The sequence below is a fragment of the Tubulanus polymorphus genome, chromosome 10 (assembly GCF_964204645.1).
Source record: "Tubulanus polymorphus chromosome 10, tnTubPoly1.2, whole genome shotgun sequence".
Taxonomy (NCBI): Eukaryota; Metazoa; Nemertea; class Palaeonemertea; order Tubulaniformes; family Tubulanidae; genus Tubulanus; species Tubulanus polymorphus.
This window is the reverse complement of record NC_134034.1, coordinates 3,278,206-3,298,395: the sequence shown is the minus strand read 5'-3', so window position 1 is coordinate 3,298,395 and position 20,190 is coordinate 3,278,206. Positions and strand designations below refer to the sequence as shown.

The window sequence follows — 20,190 nt, the reverse complement described above, 5'->3', positions numbered from 1 at the left end:
TTTTTTAAGGAAGATGTTCCGTACGTGCGATTCGTAAACGCGATTCGCGATTCACTCATATTTAGAGTTGATGTATCAAAGACCAATCCATCGCTCTCGTTTCTGGACATGCTTAACCTCGATGCGTTAAACAAATATAACCTTACCCAATTATCAACGGGCAACAAGTCACGTGATTATGGACTGTTCGACACGCTTCTCGCTTTGAATCAATTCGCCGAACGACAAGACGAACAGAAATCGAAGGGATTTTTTGTAAGTTGAGATTCTCAGTAAAATTACGATTGCTTACACAGCTTATTGCACTTTCAGCTACTGCTACGATACAGTAAGTCATTAATATCCCAAATTACTTACCGATTCAGTAAATCTGTGATTTGGTTTCAATTCTCAATGACTTTAATGATTCAGCAAAATTGTCTTCGCTTGCTAACGTAAACGCGATTCGCGATTCGCTTACCCACGCAACACATAGCTTGCGAGTTTTGTGGAAAGGTCTTGCTGCATTCGTACAATGCAAAATCACGTCAGGTTTTGCGACGTAATTGTTGTTTAGACGAATTATAACATAAAGCCGGAGTTTAACTCATAAAACTGGTCGACGAAACCATAACCGTATAAGCAATCTACTAGAACGTGATGCCGGCAACATCCGATGGCGCAAAGAAACAACGGGTTATTCCTAGTGAAAAATCAGTTCATTTTACAGCGAAATTTGAACTCGATTTTCTGGCTTTCTGATTTTCGCGGTCAGTGTATGGCATAGATTTCACTGGAAATTGATTTACTAATCGGAAAAGTTAACTCGAATTTATATAAATGTAGAAGGGAATTGAAGCGCAGTTTCCCAGTGCCACTAGCGATCCTAGCAGATTATCGCTCAATCCTCGCTTCCCTCGGTAGCCTTGCCGGTTTCCCATTGAGCTGAAACGAAAGCTAGTGCTCCAAAATGGTTTTCAATTTGTATCTGAAATAATTAGTCGATTCTAGGATTCTGACATCGAAGCTGATGGGTTAAGCGGACGTTTTAACTTCTCACTGAAGAAATGTAGTGAGGCGCCTGCCGTTTATTTTCTTAAAACCAACACGGATAAAAAGAAAACTCGATGTAACTCGACTGAACTAAAGGTAAGAATCTTCGACTAAGAATATGTTGGCCGAAGTAAAGCAGAAATTTGTATAAAGTTTCAACGAATCTAGATAACAAAGTTTAAATTCAGCTAGAATATATTTAACCGATACTGTAAAGTAGTTATGATTAGTTATTAATATTACGACGCGACGACACTCTCATCCTCGAATGCTTCAATGATTCAGTAAAATTATAATGGGGAACCGGTACCGTTACTGTGGAAATCGAGGATTCCACATATATATGGCAGGCGAGTGTCCGCCAGGTTTGCTAGTGGTAACTCGGTTACCACAATTTCTACTACATTTCATTTAAACTCGAAACAACTTTTCTCATCGGCAAATTTCTCTTAATATAAACTATATCATACACTCATTGGGAACGTCAAACTTACATATGTCTATTGGATGTCAGACTTGTTCCATTTGGGAGCCTAAAAATCCAGTTCAAAGTTCAATGAAAATGAACTAATTTTCACTGATTACGATTACGATTTTATTTACACTCCAACCATTTACATGGTATATGGAGGAAAACTATTAAATATGCCTATATAAATATTCACAATTACTGAGTGCATTGTTGCGCCATCTGGTGTGCGCCGGTACCCCACTATCACCTATACACTCAGTGTATATGTGCTTGTTAAACCGGGTCAGTGTCTCTTTGATATATTGCTGTTTTACAGTACACGACATGGAAGGCAATGGATGAAGGAGAACCGATCAAGCCTATTCCACCTCCGGGCGTACATCTTTTTGCCTGGGATACCATATGGATACATATAAGACTGGTTTGTATTGATCTACACACAGCACCTGCTATGCCAGGTGGCGGAACTAGATGGCATTCTAGTATTAGATTGTCAAAATTTATTTCATTTTCAATATATATAATATATATATATATATATATATATACATATATATATATATATATATATATATGTATATATATATATATATATATATATATATATATATATATATATATATATATATATATATATATATATATATATATATATATATATATATATATATATATATATATATATATATATATATATATATATATATTATATATATTGAAAATGAAATAAATTTTGACAATCTAATACTAGAATGCCATCTAGTTCCGCCACCTGGCATAGCAGGTGCTGTGTGTAGGTCAATACAAACCAGTCTTATATGTATCCATATGGTATCCCAGGCAAAAAGATGTACGCCCGGAGGTGGAATAGGCTTGATCGGTTCTCCTTCATCCATTGCCTTCCATGTCGTGTAATTGAATTATATATATATATATATATATATATATATATATATATATATATATATATATATATATATATATATATATATATATATATATATATATATATATATAAATTCAAAATTATATGTACACCTACATCCTCCGGCCGTAGTCGTGAACATCACCACGAAAAACCGGTCGGCTGGAAGAGATCGTCCAGAACCCCAAAATTACACGGCCAAATGGCCAAAGAGAATGGGAAACGTGCTCCCTTCTCCAGCAACTAAATTGAGATTAACAAACTGAACATATGTACACTATTGCCACAACATGTCGAAGGCCGGAAAAGCCAACCGCAAGGTCCCTAGTCCCCCGAGCCGGGAACGAATGGAACCTGACATGAGACAGCGCTTCTCTTGAGCGAGAACAACGGCGCCAAAAGCAGTCAAAGAGCCTATCAGCCCCGACACGTCACGCAAGTAGAAAGACGCAAAGGTAGACGGGGAGGACCAAAAAGCTGCCCTACAAACCTGGTCTAAAGAACCACCAGAGAAAACCGCCCACGAAGTGGCCAGAGACCGAACCTGGTGAGACACTACTCTCGCGGAATCGGGCACCCCTTCTCGGTTGAGCGCCTCCTTGATGAGTGAGACTATCCAGCGGGTCACCTTGTCCCTGGACTTCTCCGAAAGGGGGAGAAAAAGTCTTTCCCTGGACTTATGCATGGGCTCGGAGCGAGACAGGAACATCCTCAAAGCCCTGACTGGGCTCAAGGCCGAGTCCGGCGAGTCACCGGAAACTCCCTGAGTCAGCGCCTCGATTCTCCACTCCCTGCCCGCAGAAGATGGCTTCTGGTTTAAATGACGAAACCTGGAGTCGCATAATAGCTAGGCCGAAATCCGGTAATATGCGGCTCCGTACACCAAAAGAACTTTAGATCCTTGATACCGGATTCGAGAGGAGGCCACGACCAGTCCTGGGAGGAACGAGGGGCTCCCCATACCGTTGGGTCGAGCGAATCTTTGTACTCCTCCAAGTAGGTTGGGTGTTGTGCTAACACCACCGCCGCTGGGTACTCTGGTTCCTGGAAAATACGAGATGCCAGCCCGCGTGGCTGCGTAGTTTTGAGCTTAGGTGCCGTGCCCTTGTATTTGGAGAAGACGTCTCGAATGAGTTCGGAGAACGGCATCTCTCCAGCCGTCAACACGTCCGTAGCCACTGAAGGAACGGGAGAGGTTGCCCTTTTCGTCCGTAACGTTTCCGTAGACTGATGCGAGACGTCCAACGGGACGGATTTTCCGCCGGATTGACGAGGGCCTACCGCAGGACGAGGCAACTGGGAAGTGCCATCCGCTGAGGCTTCCGAGTCAAAATCATTATTTTTATCAAGAACTAACTCTGGAGAGGAGTCGCGCTCTGAACCGAAGGGAGAACCGCGCGGTAGACGGTCCGATTTAAGTGCTTGTAGTTCTTCGCTTGAAGGAGCCGGCCTGAGGCTGGAATTAGGCTTCCTTCGGTGTCGCACCGGGGACCGGGAACGTGACCGAGAGGTCGACGATACCGACGACATTCTTCTCCGGCGGTAGATATCATTATCTCTCCGGTGTTGCGCGCGTGAAACGGAGCTCCTACTCGGAGATCGAGAACGGTGTCTCTTATCCGTTTTCCTACGGCGCTCTCGTGGGCGACGCTCACTGTGCGCATTTAACGAGCGATCGGCTGCAGAACCTTTGCGCAGTGATACAGAGATCGAGTATTCGCGTGCCTTGCGGACCTTGACCGGGGTCCGGGACCGGGTACCGGTACCTGAAGGTGAACTAGTTTCTGACCGGGGACGGGTTTTTGACCGAGACCGGACCTTCGACCGGGAGCGACCGGTTGACTGGGCCCGTGACCGGACCGGGGACCGAGTTATTGAATTCGACCGGGACCGGGAAATCAGACGTAACCGGGCCGGTTGGCGCGATTGAGATCCCGTGGAGACGGAATCCGCCGGGACGGAACCCGGCGCACCACCCGTAGGAGGTGGGTCCGAAACCTGCGTGACCGGCCGATTGACATATCGACAATCTTCCACTCCTCTGTCTCGATCAGTGACTGTAAATCATATATTTACAACCAGATGGGCGTTAAACAACCGATAAATTCAACCGATTTTCCGACCAAACAATTCAAGCAGTCTTGCTCAAGCCGACGCCAGCGTAAAAAGATGGTGAATCTCCCGTTTGGGGCGCCACTATACGGGTTCTCAAAGTCGTTATTTCTGGCGTTATTTCCGGCCAAGCTAACGTTGGCTATGTATGTTTAAGGGAATACCAATATTGATGACGTAATGCACATCGACTTGCACAGTACCCATTCAATAATGCAGAGAAGCTTCATTCATTACTGTAACGGTTTTGACGGCGTCGAAAATGAAGTGCGGAAGACCAAGCAAACTAGACGGGCCTCACCGGGTGAACGATGAGTTATGAAATGTGAACTCACTATGTTATTCATCATTCTATATCTGAACAGGAGCCGCCTTTCTTTATGAAATCAGAAGATGGAAATTTCAGCGGAATTTTTTACGACCTGCTCGAGACGTACAGACCGTTTACTACAGTCAAATTTGCATACATCGATCATGATTTGAAATATAGTGCGAAAATTTTGGATCGCCTTCAAATTTTTGTGAGTATTTTCTCTGGCAATTAATCAAATTTTCAACCAACATCAAAGCAAACTTTGTTGTATTTGTCAAAAATATCATAATACTGCACGCATTTCCACCGCTAGGGGGAGATAGTAGCTGGTGGATTTTCTAACGACTTCGAGCGGACAACCTCCGTGGATTTCAGCGACCCGATTTTTCCGGCGTGGTTGCACCTGGTATCGAAGCTGCCCAGAGTTGAGAAGAATCGCTGGCAATTTCTAAAACCGTTCGTCGGCACTTTTTGGCTGATTATTCTGGCAACGATACTCGTCATAAGTATATTGCTGTCGTTGTTGACGTTTATAGACTACACAACCGACACGATCTCTTTAGTGGACAGTCTCTACTTCACGATGGCTCGACACAGTAGCGGCAGTTCGGAGACTAATCCTAACGCCATTCCCAGTAGGATCCTCGTCACCGTTGTAATGTTCCTCGGTCTAGCCCTGTCGGCCGCCTATACGGCCAATATGACGGCGTTCTTGAGACTGAGAGCCGTTGAAAAACCGATAAAGGATCTCAACGAATTGATCGAAAGGGGCGAGGGAAATTTCGGCGTCATTAAAAACACACAAGTGGAGAAAGTTTTGTCGAAAGCGCAGAAATATCCCGATATCATGGTATGGAACTTTATACACCGAACCGGTAATATACTGCCGGATTTAGAAACGGCTGTTGAAAGAATTGTCAACGAGAATTTCATACTGATCACCGATACGCTAACGGCGCGGTACGCGGCAGCGCAAAGATGCGATTTAATCGAATACGGACTTAAAGAGGTTCACGGGTTACGATTCGCATTAGCTTTGCCGAAGGGTTCTTTAGTAAGACACGTAATGAACTCGTTGATAGCCCGCATAAGAACTCGGGGTGATCAAAAAGAGATAATAGACAGGTCAGTAGTAATATTGGGAAAAATGCTCCGCTCCGGTTTTGTAATTTTAAGGATGACCACATCATAATTCTCCGCCAGCCCCCTGTAACATATTACTCATTTCCGTACATATTAACCATTTGAATTTCTGCCACACTTTACCCTGGTCGTATATACCTGGTGTCTGGTGGAAGACCATATACTATAACTCAATCTCACCCCCCCCCCCCCCAATCTCACTCCCTCCCTCCAAATGCCCAACCCTTGAATATATTTCAGTTCGCTGAAATGGTTCGTACAACAACACTGACCACGTGTATGTACATCAAATGCGTCTCAAGCGTTATTGATCCGAACGGAGGAACAGCCAGCCAACCCACCAGGTGGCGTTAACTTTGAAATGGAAATTTATTGGGCCCGAATTGATTACTAACTGACCCACAACATAACTGCCTGCTTGTATGTGTTAATACTACAGTTAGTCCTACACTAGCATCACCTGGTGGTTCCTCGCGTGTCACCAGTCGAATCGTAGTTGATGTCCTGTTGTCCGCTAGTGACACCTGGTGGATCTTCACTTAACACGAGTGTTATTCTCAATTGCCACGGTAGCTGGTTTCCTATGTACATCATACTAGCGACACCAGGTAGATACTCACGTTCCACTGGACAGGTGGAATCCTCTATAATTTCCACAGTAGTTGATGTCATATTGCGCACTATAACAACCACGTTAGACCCTCACATGCCATGACTAGAATCCTCAATTGCCACAGTCAGATTGCCGGCACCTGATTACAGCGTTTCAGACCAATAGTTAAATGTTTTCGTTCATTGTTTTCAAGTACGCCACGCGTCAGTTTAAATGCGACCATCCTACCAGGTGGTCAGACGAAACGTCAGAGACCGAACCGTTGACGTTTTTTGAAATGTCGGGTGTATTCCTCATATTAGTTATCGGACTAGCCGTCGGGTCATCGGTAGCGCTTATAGAACGCTTACTGTTGATCTACAGAAGAGCGAAATTACAGGAAAATGGCGGCGGCGACCCGAGAAAATAGTCAACACAATGTGTTCCTCGTTGAATAATAAATGCGTTCAGCAAAACCTTGTCTGCACGAAGCGCGACGTAAAATAAGCTGAATATTCTGAAATACTTTTAATCTCAGTAATATTGTTAGATATTATCAATTACTGTAATATCAAAAGGTATAATTGATTACTGGAAAATCATAAAATATTATCAACTGTAAAATTTTACTTTATAATCAATTATTGTAAAATTATTGATGAATTATGATGAATTACTGTAATATGAAAGATTCGCAGAGGTTCAAATGATTATATTATGCGTCTAGGAAACTCAGACGGACTGAATCGCCACGAGGTTACTCAGTGGGCGGAGTTCAACAAAAAACACGCGTGATAGATAAACTACGCTGGCTCTCGTAAAACGTTATATTTCCTAACGTCAACAAAAATTCCTTTGCGAATAATATTTTAAAGTTTTAGTATATATCTTTTGCATTTAAATATCGCATTAAAATCTCGAGAATTAACGTTGATTTTCTTTTCGTTCGTTGTTTTCAGGTTCATGTTCAAAATACACATATATATCTAATGCGCGGCATGTCTGTTCAAATCGAAATGTCCGGAGTTCATTGAAAGAGTAACCGTCCAATGCCCCTGATCCTATCAGTCAAATCATCAAAAGAATTCATTAAATAGACAAAGAATTTACATTGGTGGTTCGTCCGTGTATTGAATGGATTGAATGGGATTAACATAACGACGAAAGAGGGAATGCGTCTAAACCTGTCTCGAGTTTATAGTCGGCGATCAAAACGCACCTTCTAAACCGGGCGGGCACATTCGGCGAATTGACACCGGGAAGTAAAGCGACTGAAACATCGAAATGGACTACGTCAAATATTTTCAGTTGTTCGATGTCATTTTTACTAAATTTCAGATCGACGATAGTTTCAAGGAGGTTTTCCTGCGAGTCGTGCAGCAATATACCAAGAAGTATAACGGACATGGACGTTGCCAGCTCTCGTTACATGAACTGTCGAGGGTCCTGCCGAATATGAAATATATCAAGGTAAGATCTTTTCAGATATGAAATGTCTCTTCGAAAGATGCCTCGAATTTTCTGTCCACATATCGTGCAATACGTGTTTGAATAGGTGTTATCTTTCAGAAATCGATTTTTCGTAAACGATATCATTGAGAAATCCAAAATGCGGATGATATATTGTAAGAATTTGTACGTGATATTTTTTCAGCATTTGGATAATACGTACAACTGCAGAGAAAATAGAACACTGTTAGATTTCAATGACTTCGTACACGACTGGTTCAGGTATGTCATCGATAGTGCATATGCATAAAAGAGACAGCGGCAGCGGTACTTCGGGGGCAGATTCTGGGGGCGGTCCAGTGGTTCAGTTGTGGTTGCCTTTTTTACTAAGACTTACATTGTCAAACCTTACAAATCTGACCACTCATTCTCCCAGTAATCGGTTACTTTCGGCTTTATTCGAAAAAATATTTGACAATGATAGAGGGACCCCGTTATTGCCCTTTGAAATGGCTGTTTTATCCAAGAAATACCTTAGCTGTTCTTCCGAAACAAAATTTCCCTAAATGTGCCTCTTTTTTCTAGTCTCCTCGATGGGGTTTATTTCATTAATCGGTATCCGCCCTAGGTCGTTCGTTCCCAGGGACCACATTAGTGTGATACACACCCCACATTTCAAGATGAATACCTAAAACCTGATATGAGGATTAGGTGAAATGTCCATCACAATGAGGACTCGGTGCCACCAGCTATCCCACTAGATGGCGTGCGCATCGGTGCAACAACCCTGTCAAAATCTAGTTCATTTTGGATGAACTTTCATCTAGATTTTTAGCCTCCCTCATCAGAAATCAGGCAAATCCCCTTCTTGATAATCTCGAATGATCTTTAGGTTCATATATAGGGTGAACTTCACTTAACTCACCATTCAAAGAATTCAACAAATTATGGTTAGATTTTAATTGAATCTTAGAAGAAATCCGGGAGTCGTTGTCTGAATGCACACTAGCGACCCTGGAGGATCTTCGCTTACCACAAGTAGAATCCTCGATTGCCGCAGTCGAACGTAGAGTCCCCATTGAAAACTGACGTTACCGGCCATCTTGGATTTTTCGTTTAAGCCAATGTCATGAAGAATATGCTGGTTGGGTTGATTTTTCATATGGCCGGTACATGACCGAGGTCGCTCGATATTCGGCTTTTTGAAATAGTCGTAAGCTTAATACGTTGGACTTTTAAGTAATGTTTTCAAATCGAGAAAAAAATTCGTGAAACTATATTTTTGATGAGGTTTCAAAATTTGAATGGAAATTTCCAAATCATGGTGTCAGGATTCGGGCTTATGATATGTCCAGGGCCCAGTTTCACGAAAAGTTTAAGCTTAAAACGGTTGAGTTTGAATTGTTGTCCTAATTGAAAACATGAAGTAACCAATGGCAATTAATCAAAAAATTGAGTTAAATTTTCGTGAAACTGGGCCCTGGGCCTTGAATAATCTAACGTTCCTATAATTTGGAATGGTTCACTCTGTTAGTCTGTATGAAGTAGGCACTTGTCTTCTGTCTTCGGTTGCTTGACCTATTACTGTCGTCTTAGCCCGGGGGTCGGATTATCATTACGAAACACTAATCGGCTGTCAATTCATTATACTGTCGCCTCATTTATTCATTTCACAATTATTCCAGCGAGAAAGTCGTTAAAAAGTGGAAGGACACCTTCGAAGAATTCGACAAAGATAAAAGCGGGGATTTGGACGCGGAAGAAGTCGAATGTTACCTGTCATTTCTGGGTCAGATCGGAGAACAAGGAGAAAAAGTAAGAGCGACACTGATGGAATCCGACACCGACGGAAATGGAAGGATATCGAGCGACGAATTCGAGAAATTCGTTAAAGCGGAAATTAAGAAGGATCTCGAAGCGATATTGGAGAATTTTATCGTCAAGATCGACCAGGATTGGCAAAATGCAGTGATGTAACACAGTATTAAATATGTATACATTCATTTAAGTATTTCTTTGAAAATGTGACTTAATCAAAAACTCTTAGTTTTGTTGGTTTTTAGGCCGTCTACTGGCCACCTAGTTTTATTTGTAAAATATGGAGCAAAATAAACTTTGAAAATTCGTCATTACACGTGCCTTTTCTTAATTGATTACTCGGAGTGCGGCTTTTTATAGTCGTCTTAATGGTAGGGAACAAGGAAAAGCAGAGGAATTTGAAATCGTTTTCGTTGTTCGTGGTATGTTCAGTATAATATTTCGGAAGGACTGTAGACAAAAATATATATCAGTGAAAATCGTGATGAAATGAATTCAAAAGATCGGAGAAATGAAGTAAAAGAATTCTTTTTTGCAAATTGTAATCACGGGAGAGCTGGAGCATAGAAGGCAAACAAGACGGCAGTGTTGACATTAGACTGGTTTATTTAGTATACTGCCAAAATTCACAATGTTGCATATAATTTCTATTTTGAAACACCAATATTGATGACGTAGTGCACATCGACTTGCACAGTACCCATTCAATAACGCAGAGAAGCTTCATTCATTACTGTAACGGTTTTTACGGCGTCGAAAATGAAGTGCGGAAGACCAAGCAAACTAGGCGGGCCTCACCGGGTGAACGATGAGTTATGAAATGTGAACTCACTAGGTTATTCATCATTCCATATCTGAACAGGAGCCGCCTTTCTTTATGAAATCGGAAGATGGAAATTTCAGCGGAATTTTTTACGACCTGCTCGAGACGTACAGACCGTTTACTACAGTCAAATTCGCATACATCGATCATGATTTGAAATATAGTGCGAAAATTTTGGATCGCCTTCAAATTTTTGTGAGTATTTTCTCTGGCAATTAATCAAATTTTCAACCAACGTCAAAGCAAACTTTGTTGTATTTGTCAAAAATATCATAATACTGCACGCATTTCCACCGCTAGGGGGAGATAGTAGCTGGTGGATTTTCTAACGACTTCGAGCGGACAACCTCCGTGGATTTCAGCGACCCGATTTTTCCGGCGTGGTTGCACCTGGTATCGAAGCTGCCCAGAGTTGAGAAGAATCGCTGGCAATTTCTAAAACCGTTCGTCGGCACTTTTTGGCTGGTTATTCTGGCAACGATACTCGTCATAAGTATATTGCTGTCGTTGTTGACGTTTATAGACTACACAACCGACACGATCTCTTTAGTGGACAGTCTCTACTTCACGATGGCTCGACTCAGTAGCGGAAGTTCGGACACTAATCCAAACGCCATTCCCAGTAGGATCCTCGTCACCGTTGTAATGTTTCTCGGTCTAGCCCTATCGGCCGCCTATACGGCCAATATGACGGCGTTCTTGAGATTGAGTGCCGGTGAAAACCCGATAAAGGATCTCAACGAATTGATCGAAAGGGGCGAGGGCAATTTCGGCGTCATCAAAAACACCCAAGTGGAGAAAGTTTTGTCGAAAGCGCAGAAATATCCCGATATCATGGTATGGAACTTTATACGCCGAACCGGTAACGTACTGCCGGATTTAGAAACCGCTGTTGAAAGAATTGTCAACGAGAATTTCATACTGATCACCGATACGCTAACGGCGCGGTACACTGTAGCGCAAAGATGCGATTTAATCGAATATGGACTTAAAGAGGTTTACGGGTTACGATTCGCATTAGCTTTGCCGAAGGGTTCTTTAGTAAGACACGTAATGAACTCGTTGATAGCCCGCATAAGAACTCGGGGTGATCAAAAAGAGATAATAGACAGGTCAGTAGTAATATTGGGAAAAATGCTCCGCTCCGGTTTTGTAATTTTAAGGAATACCACATCATAATTCTCCGCCAGCCCCCAGTAACATATTACTCATTTCCGTACATATAAACCATTTGAATTTCTGCCACACTTTCCCCTGGTCGTATATACCTGGTGTCTGGTGGAAGACCATATACTATAACTCCATATCACCCCCCCCCCCCCAAAAAAAAGCCCAAACCTTGGTACGTACAACAACACTGACCACGTGTATGTACATCAAATGCATCTCAAGCGTTATTGATCCGATCAGAGGAACAGCCAGCCAACCCACCAGGTGGCGTTAACTTTTATTGGGCCCGAATTGATTACTAACTGACCCACATTTAGTGGGAGCATTCTGACATTACAGCGAGTCAGACCAACAGTTAAATGTTTTCATTCGTTGTTTTCAGGTACACCACGCGTCAGTTTAAATGCGACCATCCTACCAGGTGGTCAGACGAAACGTCAGAGACCGAACCGTTGACGTTTTTTGAAATGTCGGGCGTATTCCTCATATTAGTTATCGGACTAGCCTTCGGGTCGTCGGTAGCGCATATAGAACGCTTACTGTTGATCTACAGAAGAGCGAAATTACTGGAAAATGGCGGCGGCGACCCGAGAAAATAGTCAACACAATGTGTTCCTCGTTGAATGATAAATGCGTTCAGCAAAACCTTGTCTGCACGAAGCGCGACGTGAAATAAGCTGAATATTCTGAAATACTTAATAATCTCAGTAATATTGTTAGATATTATCAATTACTGTAATATCAAAAGGTATAATTGATTACTGGAAAATCATGAAATATTATCGACTGTAAAATTTTGCTTTATAATCAATTATTGTAAAATTATTGCGATATTATAAAATGTGATGAATTACTGTAATATGAAAGATTCGCAGAGGTTTAAATGATTATATCATGCGTCTAGAAAACTCAGACGGACTGAATCGCCACGAGGTTACTCAGTGGGCGGAGTTCAACAAAAAACACGCGTGATAGATAAACTACGCTGGCTCTCGTAAAACGTTATATTTCCTAACGTCAACAAAAATTCCTTTGCGAATAATATTTCAAAGTTTTAGTATATATCTTTTGCATTTAAAGATCGCATTAAAATCTCGAGAATTAACGTTGATTTTCTTTTCGTTCGTTGTTTTCACGTTCATCTTCAAAATACACATATATAAACATCTAATGCGCGGCATGTCTGTTCAAATCGAAATGTCCGGAGTTCATTGAAAGAGTAACCGTCCAATGCCCCTAATCCTATAAGTCAAATCATCAAAAGAATTCATTAAATAGACAAAGAATTTACATTGGTGGTTCGTCCGTGTATTGAATGGATTGAATGGGATTAACATAACGACGACAGAGGGAATGCGTCTAAACCTGTCTCGAGTTTATAGTCGGCGATCAAAACGCACCTTCTAAACCGGGCGGGCACATTCGGCGAATTGACACCGCGAAGTAAAGCGACTGAAACATCGAAATGGACTACGTCAAATATTTTCAGTTGTTCGATGTCATTTTTACTAAATATCAGATCAACGATAGATTCAAGAAAGTTTTCAAGTACGTCGTGGAGCAATATACCAAGACGTATGACGGAAATGGACGTTGCCAGCTCTCGTTAGATGATCTGTCGAGGGTCCTCATAAATAATAGATATATCGAGGTAAGATCTTTTTAGATATGAAATGTCTCTTCGAAAGATGCCTCGAATTTTCTGTCCACATATCGTGCAATACGTGTTTGAATAGGTATTATCTTTCAGAAATCGATTTTTCGTAAACGATATCATTGAGAAATCCAAAATGCGGATGATATATTGTAAGAATTTGTACGTGATATTTTTTCAGCATTTGGATGATACGTACAACTGCAGAGAAGAGAGAAAACCGTTAGATTTCAATGACTTCGTACACGACTGGTTCAGGTATGTCATCGATAGTGCATATGCATAAAAGAGACAGCGGCAGCGGTACTTCGGGGGCAGATTCTGGGGGCGGTCCAGTGGTTCAGTTGTGGTTGCCTTTTTTACTAAGACTTACATTGTCAAACCTTACAAATCTGAACACTCATTCTCCAGTAATCGGTTACTTTCGGCTTTATTCGAAAAAAATATTTGACAATGATAGAGGGACCCCGTTATTGCCCTTTTAAATGGCTGCTTCATCCAAGAAATACCTTAGCTGTTCTTCCGGACCAAAATTTCCCTAAATGTGCCTCTTTTTTCTAGTCTCCTCGATGGGGTTTATTTCACTAATCGGTGTCCGCCCTAGGTCGTTCGTTCCCAGGGACCACATTAGTGTGATACACACCCCACATTTCAAGATGAATACCTAAAACCTGATATGAGGATTAGGTGAAATGTCCATCACAATGAGGACTCGGTGCCACCAGCTATCCCACTAGATGGCGTGCGCATCGGTGCAACAACCCTGTCAAAATCTAATTCATTTTGGATGAACTTTCATCTAGATTTTTAGCCTCCCTCATCAGAAATTAGGCAAATCCCCTTCTTGATAAACTCGAATGATCTTTAGGTTCATATATAGGGTGAACTTCACTTAACTCACCATTCAAAGAATTCAACAAATTATGGTTAGATTTTAATTGAATCTCAGAAGAAATCTGGGAGTCGTTGTCTGAATGCACACTAGCGACACCTGGAGGATCTTCGCTTACCACAAGTAGAATCCTCGATTGCCGCAGTCGAACGTAGAGTCCCCATTGAAAACTGACGTTACCGGCCATCTTGGATTTTTCGTTTAAGCCAATGTCATGAAGAATATGCGGGTTGGGTTGATTTTTCATGACCGAGGTCACTCGATATTCGGCTTTTTGAAATAGTCGTAAGCATAATACGTTGGACTTTTAAGTAATGTTTTCAAATCAAGAAAAAATTCGTGAAACTATATTTTTTAATGAGGTTTCAAAATTTGAATGAAAATTGAGTTAAATGTTCGTGAAATTGGGCCCTGGGCCTTGAATAATCTAACGTTCCTATAATTTGGAATGGTTCACTCTGTTAGTCTGTATGAAGTAGGCACTTGTTTTCTGTCTTCGGTTGCTTGACCTATTACTGCCGTCTTAGCCCGCGGGTCGGATTATCATTACGAAACACTAATCGGCTGTCAATTCATTATACTGTCGCCTCATTTATTCATTTCACAATTATTCCAGCCATAGAGTCGTTAAAAAGTGGAAGGACACCTTCGAAAAATTCGACAAAGATAAAAGCGGGGATTTGGACGCGGAAGAAGTCGAATGTTACCTGTCATTTCTGGGTCAGACCGGAGAACAAGGAGAAAAAGTAAGAGCGACACTGATGGCATCCGACACCGACGAAAATGGAAGGATATCGCGCGACGAATTCGAGAAATTCGTTAAAGCGGAAATTAAGGAGGATCTCGAAGCGATATTGAAGAATTTTATCGAAGAGATCGACAAGGATTGGGAAAATGCATGGATGTAACACAGTATTAAATATGTATACATTCATTTAAGTATTTCTTTGAAAATGTGACTTAATAAAAAACTCTTAGTTTTGTTGGTTTTTAGGCCGTCTACTGGCCACCTAGTTTTATTTGTAAAATATGGAGCAAAATAAACTTTGAAACTTCGTCATTACACGTGCCTTTTCTTAATTGATTACTCGGAGTGCGGCTTTTTATAGTCGTTTTAATGGTAGGGAACAAGGAAAAGCAGAGGAATTTGAAATCGTTTTCGTTGTTCGTGGTATGTTCAGTATAATATTTCGGAAGGACTGTAGACAAAAATATATATCAGTGAAAATCGTGATGAAATGAATTCAAAAGATCGGAGAAATAAAGTAAAAGAATTCATTTTTGCAAATTGTAATCACGGGAGAGCTGGAGCATAGAAGGCAAACGAGACGGCAGTGTTGACATTAGACTGGTTTATTTAGTATACTGCCAAAATTCACAATGTTGCATATAATTTCTATTTTGATACACCAATATTGATGACGTAGTGCACATCGACTTGCACAGTACCCATTCAATAACGCAGAGAAGCTTCATTCATTACTGTAACGGTTTTGACGGCGTCGAAAATGAAGTGCGGAAGACCAAGCAAACTAGACGGGCCTCACCGGGTGAACGATGAATTATGAAATGTGAACTCACTATGTTATTCATCATTCTGTATCTGAACAGGAGCCGCCTTTCTTTATGAAATCGGAAGATGGAAATTTCAGCGGAATTTTTTACGACCTGCTCGAGACGTACAGACCGTTCACAAGAGTAAAATTCGCATACGACGATCATGATTTGAATTCTAGTACGAATATTTTGGATCGCCTTCAAGTTTTTGTGAGTATTTTCTCTGACATTTAATCAGATTTTCAACCAACATCAAATCAAACTTTGTTTTATTGTCAAACATATCATAATACTGCACGCATATCCATCGATAGGGGCCGAAGGGTTCTTTAGTAAGACACGTAATGAACTCGTTGATAGCCCGCATAAGAACTCAGGGTGATCAAAAAGAGATAATAGACAGGTCAGAAGTAATATTGGGAAAAATGCTCCGCTCCGGTTTTGTAATTTTGGGGAACTTCACATCCGCATAATTCTCCGCCAGCCCCCAGTAACATATTACTCATTTCCGTACATATAAACCATTTGAATTTCTGCCACACTTTCCCCTGGTCGTATATACCTGGTGTCTGGTGGAAGACCATCTACTATAACTCAATCTCACCCCCCCCCCCCCCCCCCAATCTCTTTTCCCTCCCTCTAAATGCCCAACCCTTGAATATATTTCAGTTCGCTGAAATGGTTCGTACAACAACACTGACCACGTGTATGTACATCAAATGCGTCTCAAGCGTTATTGATCCGAACGGAGGAACAGCCAGCCAACCCACCAGGTGGCGTTAACTTTGAAATGCAAATTTATTGGGCCCGAATTGATTACTAACTGACCAACAACATAACTGCCTGCTTTTATGTGTTACTATTACAGTTAGTCCTACACTAGCATCACCTGGTGGTTCCTCGCGTGTCGAATCGCAGTTGATATCCTGTTGTCCGCTAGTGACACCTGGTGGATCTTCACTTAACACAAGTGTAATCCTCAATTGCCACGGCAGCTGGTTTCCTATGTACATCATATTAGCGACACCAGGTAGATACTCACGTTCCACTGGTGCAATCCTCTATAATTTCCACAGTAGTTGATGTCCTATTGCGCACTATAACAACCACGTTAGACCCTCAAATGCCATGACTAGAATCATCGATTGCCACAGTTAGATTGCACTGATTGCCAGCACCTGATTACAGCGAGTCAGACCAACAGTTAAATGTTTTCATTCGTTGTTTTCAGGTACAAATTTAAATTTTTTTTTTAGTTAAGTTAAGTTTATTTACTCTACAATTATACAATTGCACAGAGCACAAAATTAATTTACAATAGACATTGCAACATTTAACATTAGAAATGTATTAAACATTTGCGTATATACAACGCCAATTTTTTAAGAGTTTGGCAATTTGAGTTGAACAAATCATACAACTTTACGTTATTGGGGAATCTCCAATAACGCTCCGGGATATATCTAGCTCTGGATTCCTGGAAGTACGGGCAGACGAGTAAAAAGTGATATTCATCCCCCACCGCCACTAAATCACACTTTTGGCACAGCCTATTGGCACGGGCAATTCCACGCCACCGCCCAACTTCCACCGGTAGCCTGTGAGCTGAGCATCTAAATCTACATAAAGTTAACCGGTCCCTAGGGGTTAATTCAGTTAGATACTTTTCCATTTCGAAACGGCATTTGATTGTTAAATACGTAACAGCCATAGTGGAATCAGTAAGTTTTGCATGCCAGACTTGCATAAACTGATCCTGCAATCTCTGTTTAAGAATCAGACTCAAGTAATTCACGTTTGGAATATTTTGATTTTCCCAAATATATCCGAGCCCATTTCGGAGCAAAATGTTCTTCACAGAATCCATCCAAGAGTTAGCTTGACCATCAATATAGCTATTATAAACACAACTGTAAACCTTTGACGATAATTTATCATCAGTTATTAATTTTGCCCAAAAATTTACAATTCTAAGCTGTACGTAAACTTCGAGAGGAAAACGACCCAGTTCTCCATAGACAAATGAGCTATTAGTAGATTTCTTTAACTTGAGTAAATATTTAAAAAATTTCAGCTGCACGCACTCAAGAACTCGGAGATTTTCGTAACCCCAAATTTCACAACCAAATAATAGGATTGGTAATACCATGCTATCATATAACTTTAAACTAACATCAACGTCGAGTGAATATTCGCTAACCTTTTTTAAAACAGAGAACATAGCCCGCTGTGCTTGGGTTGCTAACGCTTTTCGGCACTGAGCAAAAGACCCGGTATGGGAGAATAGTATACCCAAATACTTATAGTTATATACTAACTCCAACACTCGACCGTTTATATTAAACTCCGGAGGGTTTCGGAGTCTTCGTTTCGAGAATATCATTACTTTTGTTTTTTCGCAATTTATTTGTAACTTCCAATCTTTGCAATAAACATGCAGGTTGTCAATCAATTTCTGAAGACCCTGTGGACTCTCGCTCATAAGTACTGTATCGTCTGCGTACATAAGGATCATCAATTTGACCCATGCATCATTACGCATGCGCAGATTTAGGGAGGGACAATTTTGAGCATCTAAATAGCCTTCCAGATCATTTAAAAATATTGAAAAGAGCACAGGGGACAAATTTTCTCCCTGTCTGACACCCATAAAACTTTCAAAGGCATCTGTTTTACTATCATTAGAAAATACACATGACTTGATGCCCTGGTACATGCTACATATTACATTTAGAACTTTGCCCGTAACACCACTATTGATCATCTTATGCCACAGAGCCTTTCTCCATATGCTATCAAAGGCACGTTTGTAATCTACAAAAATGCAGTAAAGCTTGCGATTACTATTCAAAAACATATCCACAAGTGACTTAAGGGAGTATATATGGTCCAGAATGCCGTGTTTTTGTCTGAAACCTGCTCGATTTTCCAGTAGTATATTGTTCGTCTCTAGGTAATTAGTTAGCCGGTTGTTGATGACACTAGTAAAAAGTTTGCCTACATTGCTCAACAAAGTCACGCCCCTATAGTTACTTGGGTCATCAGCACTACCCTTTTGTTTGAAAATAGGTATAATCATTCCGTTTAACCATGATTCGGGGATATTACCTGTATCAAGGACATTGTTAAAAAGACACATAAGTGTTGGTAGTAAACTCTCCTCGGCCGATTTTAAGAACTCGTTAGGGATTTTGTCCGTACCACAAGCCTTAAAGTTTTTTAATTTATTTATACTCTTTAATATTTCATCCCCGTTAATAGGTTGATTTAAAGGGGTTTGGTCATAGTTATTGCCGTTAAAGTCTTCGACGTTATGAAGCCGTGGTTCACTTCCATCAAGCACAGGACGCTCGTTCATAGATTTAAAGTGATTTAGAAAATCAGCGCTTGAGACATTACACGTGTTATTGTGGTTCTTCTTGAAATAGTTCCAGAAGTTGTGAGGGTCAGATTTTGACAGTGAACGTATTTTCTTGTTGAAAACCGTCTTCCTATCACTATTCCATTTGTGAATGGCGTTTTTGTATTTACGGAACGCACGGTTCATTATGTAGTGATTATTACGTGAGGGTAAAGATGAGTATGTTCTTTTTGCACGACGATAATCCAACCTGGTGTTTCTAACGACTTCGTTTTGGGTAGCCTTGGCCGGTGGCCGAGGTTTCGATTTACGTTTGACAATTCGTTTGCCCATTACTTTAACGGCTGATTGTAACATAACAGCACAAAGCCGTTCATTGGCTTCGCTTGCGCTCAATGACCCATTCATCAGGTTTTCGTTTATTTCAATAAGGACCGTTGAATTTCTCGAAATGTCTTGTGCGAATTGGTCTTTTTTATCTGGGTCCCAGTTCACTACCTCCTCCGGTTCGAAATTTTGAGAACCAGTTACAACTGGCGCTGATGTCTTAAGTTGTAGATGCGTCACGATGGCGCTATGTACGTCGGAAAGTAACCGGTCGAATGCCATTACCTCCAGCCGCTTTACATAGTTTATAAGGTACGATGACGAAATCATGTAGTCGACAATATGTTCATTATCTCCTTTATGGCACGTAAAATCACCAACTGTTAAATCAGGGGCTATTCGACCATTCAGGATAATGATTGAATGGTTTTTACATAGTTCCACCAACCGTAAACCGTAGTTGTTAATAGAAAGATCCTTTGTTTTACGTCTGGTAATATTGAGGGAATTTAATATTTGTACACAAGTATGGGTGTCTGCAAAAACCTCG

At 41.1% G+C, this 20,190-nt stretch overlaps 2 protein-coding genes across 2 annotated transcripts; both read left to right on the top strand.

Annotated features, from left to right (window-relative positions):
* Positions 1 to 240: 240 nt before the first annotated feature.
* Positions 241 to 10,099, top strand: LOC141912008 (oncomodulin-like). Its single transcript, XM_074803163.1, has 5 exons — positions 241 to 255; positions 991 to 1,128; positions 7,928 to 8,059; positions 8,244 to 8,320; positions 9,724 to 10,099. The coding sequence occupies exons 3-5, from the start codon at positions 8,045 to 8,047 to the stop codon at positions 10,013 to 10,015; spliced, it is 384 nt and encodes a 127-aa protein (XP_074659264.1). The 5' UTR covers positions 241 to 255; positions 991 to 1,128; positions 7,928 to 8,044; the 3' UTR covers positions 10,016 to 10,099.
* A 3,215-nt stretch (positions 10,100 to 13,314) lies between these two features.
* Positions 13,315 to 15,303, top strand: LOC141912228 (uncharacterized). Its single transcript, XM_074803447.1, has 3 exons — positions 13,315 to 13,500; positions 13,685 to 13,761; positions 15,012 to 15,303. The coding sequence occupies exons 1-3, from the start codon at positions 13,315 to 13,317 to the stop codon at positions 15,301 to 15,303; spliced, it is 555 nt and encodes a 184-aa protein (XP_074659548.1).
* The last annotated feature ends 4,887 nt before the right edge of the window (positions 15,304 to 20,190 follow it).

Coding starts and splice junctions, on each gene's coding strand:
- LOC141912008 (XM_074803163.1), top strand. Junction 8,321..9,723: donor TTCGTACACGACTGGTTCAG/GTATGTCATCGA, acceptor CAATTATTCCAG/CGAGAAAGTCGTTAAAAAGT.
- LOC141912228 (XM_074803447.1), top strand. CDS start 13,315: ATGGACTACGTCAAATATTTTCAGTTGTTCGATGTCATTTTTACTAAA. Junction 13,501..13,684: donor TAAATAATAGATATATCGAG/GTAAGATCTTTT, acceptor ATATTTTTTCAG/CATTTGGATGATACGTACAA. Junction 13,762..15,011: donor TTCGTACACGACTGGTTCAG/GTATGTCATCGA, acceptor CAATTATTCCAG/CCATAGAGTCGTTAAAAAGT.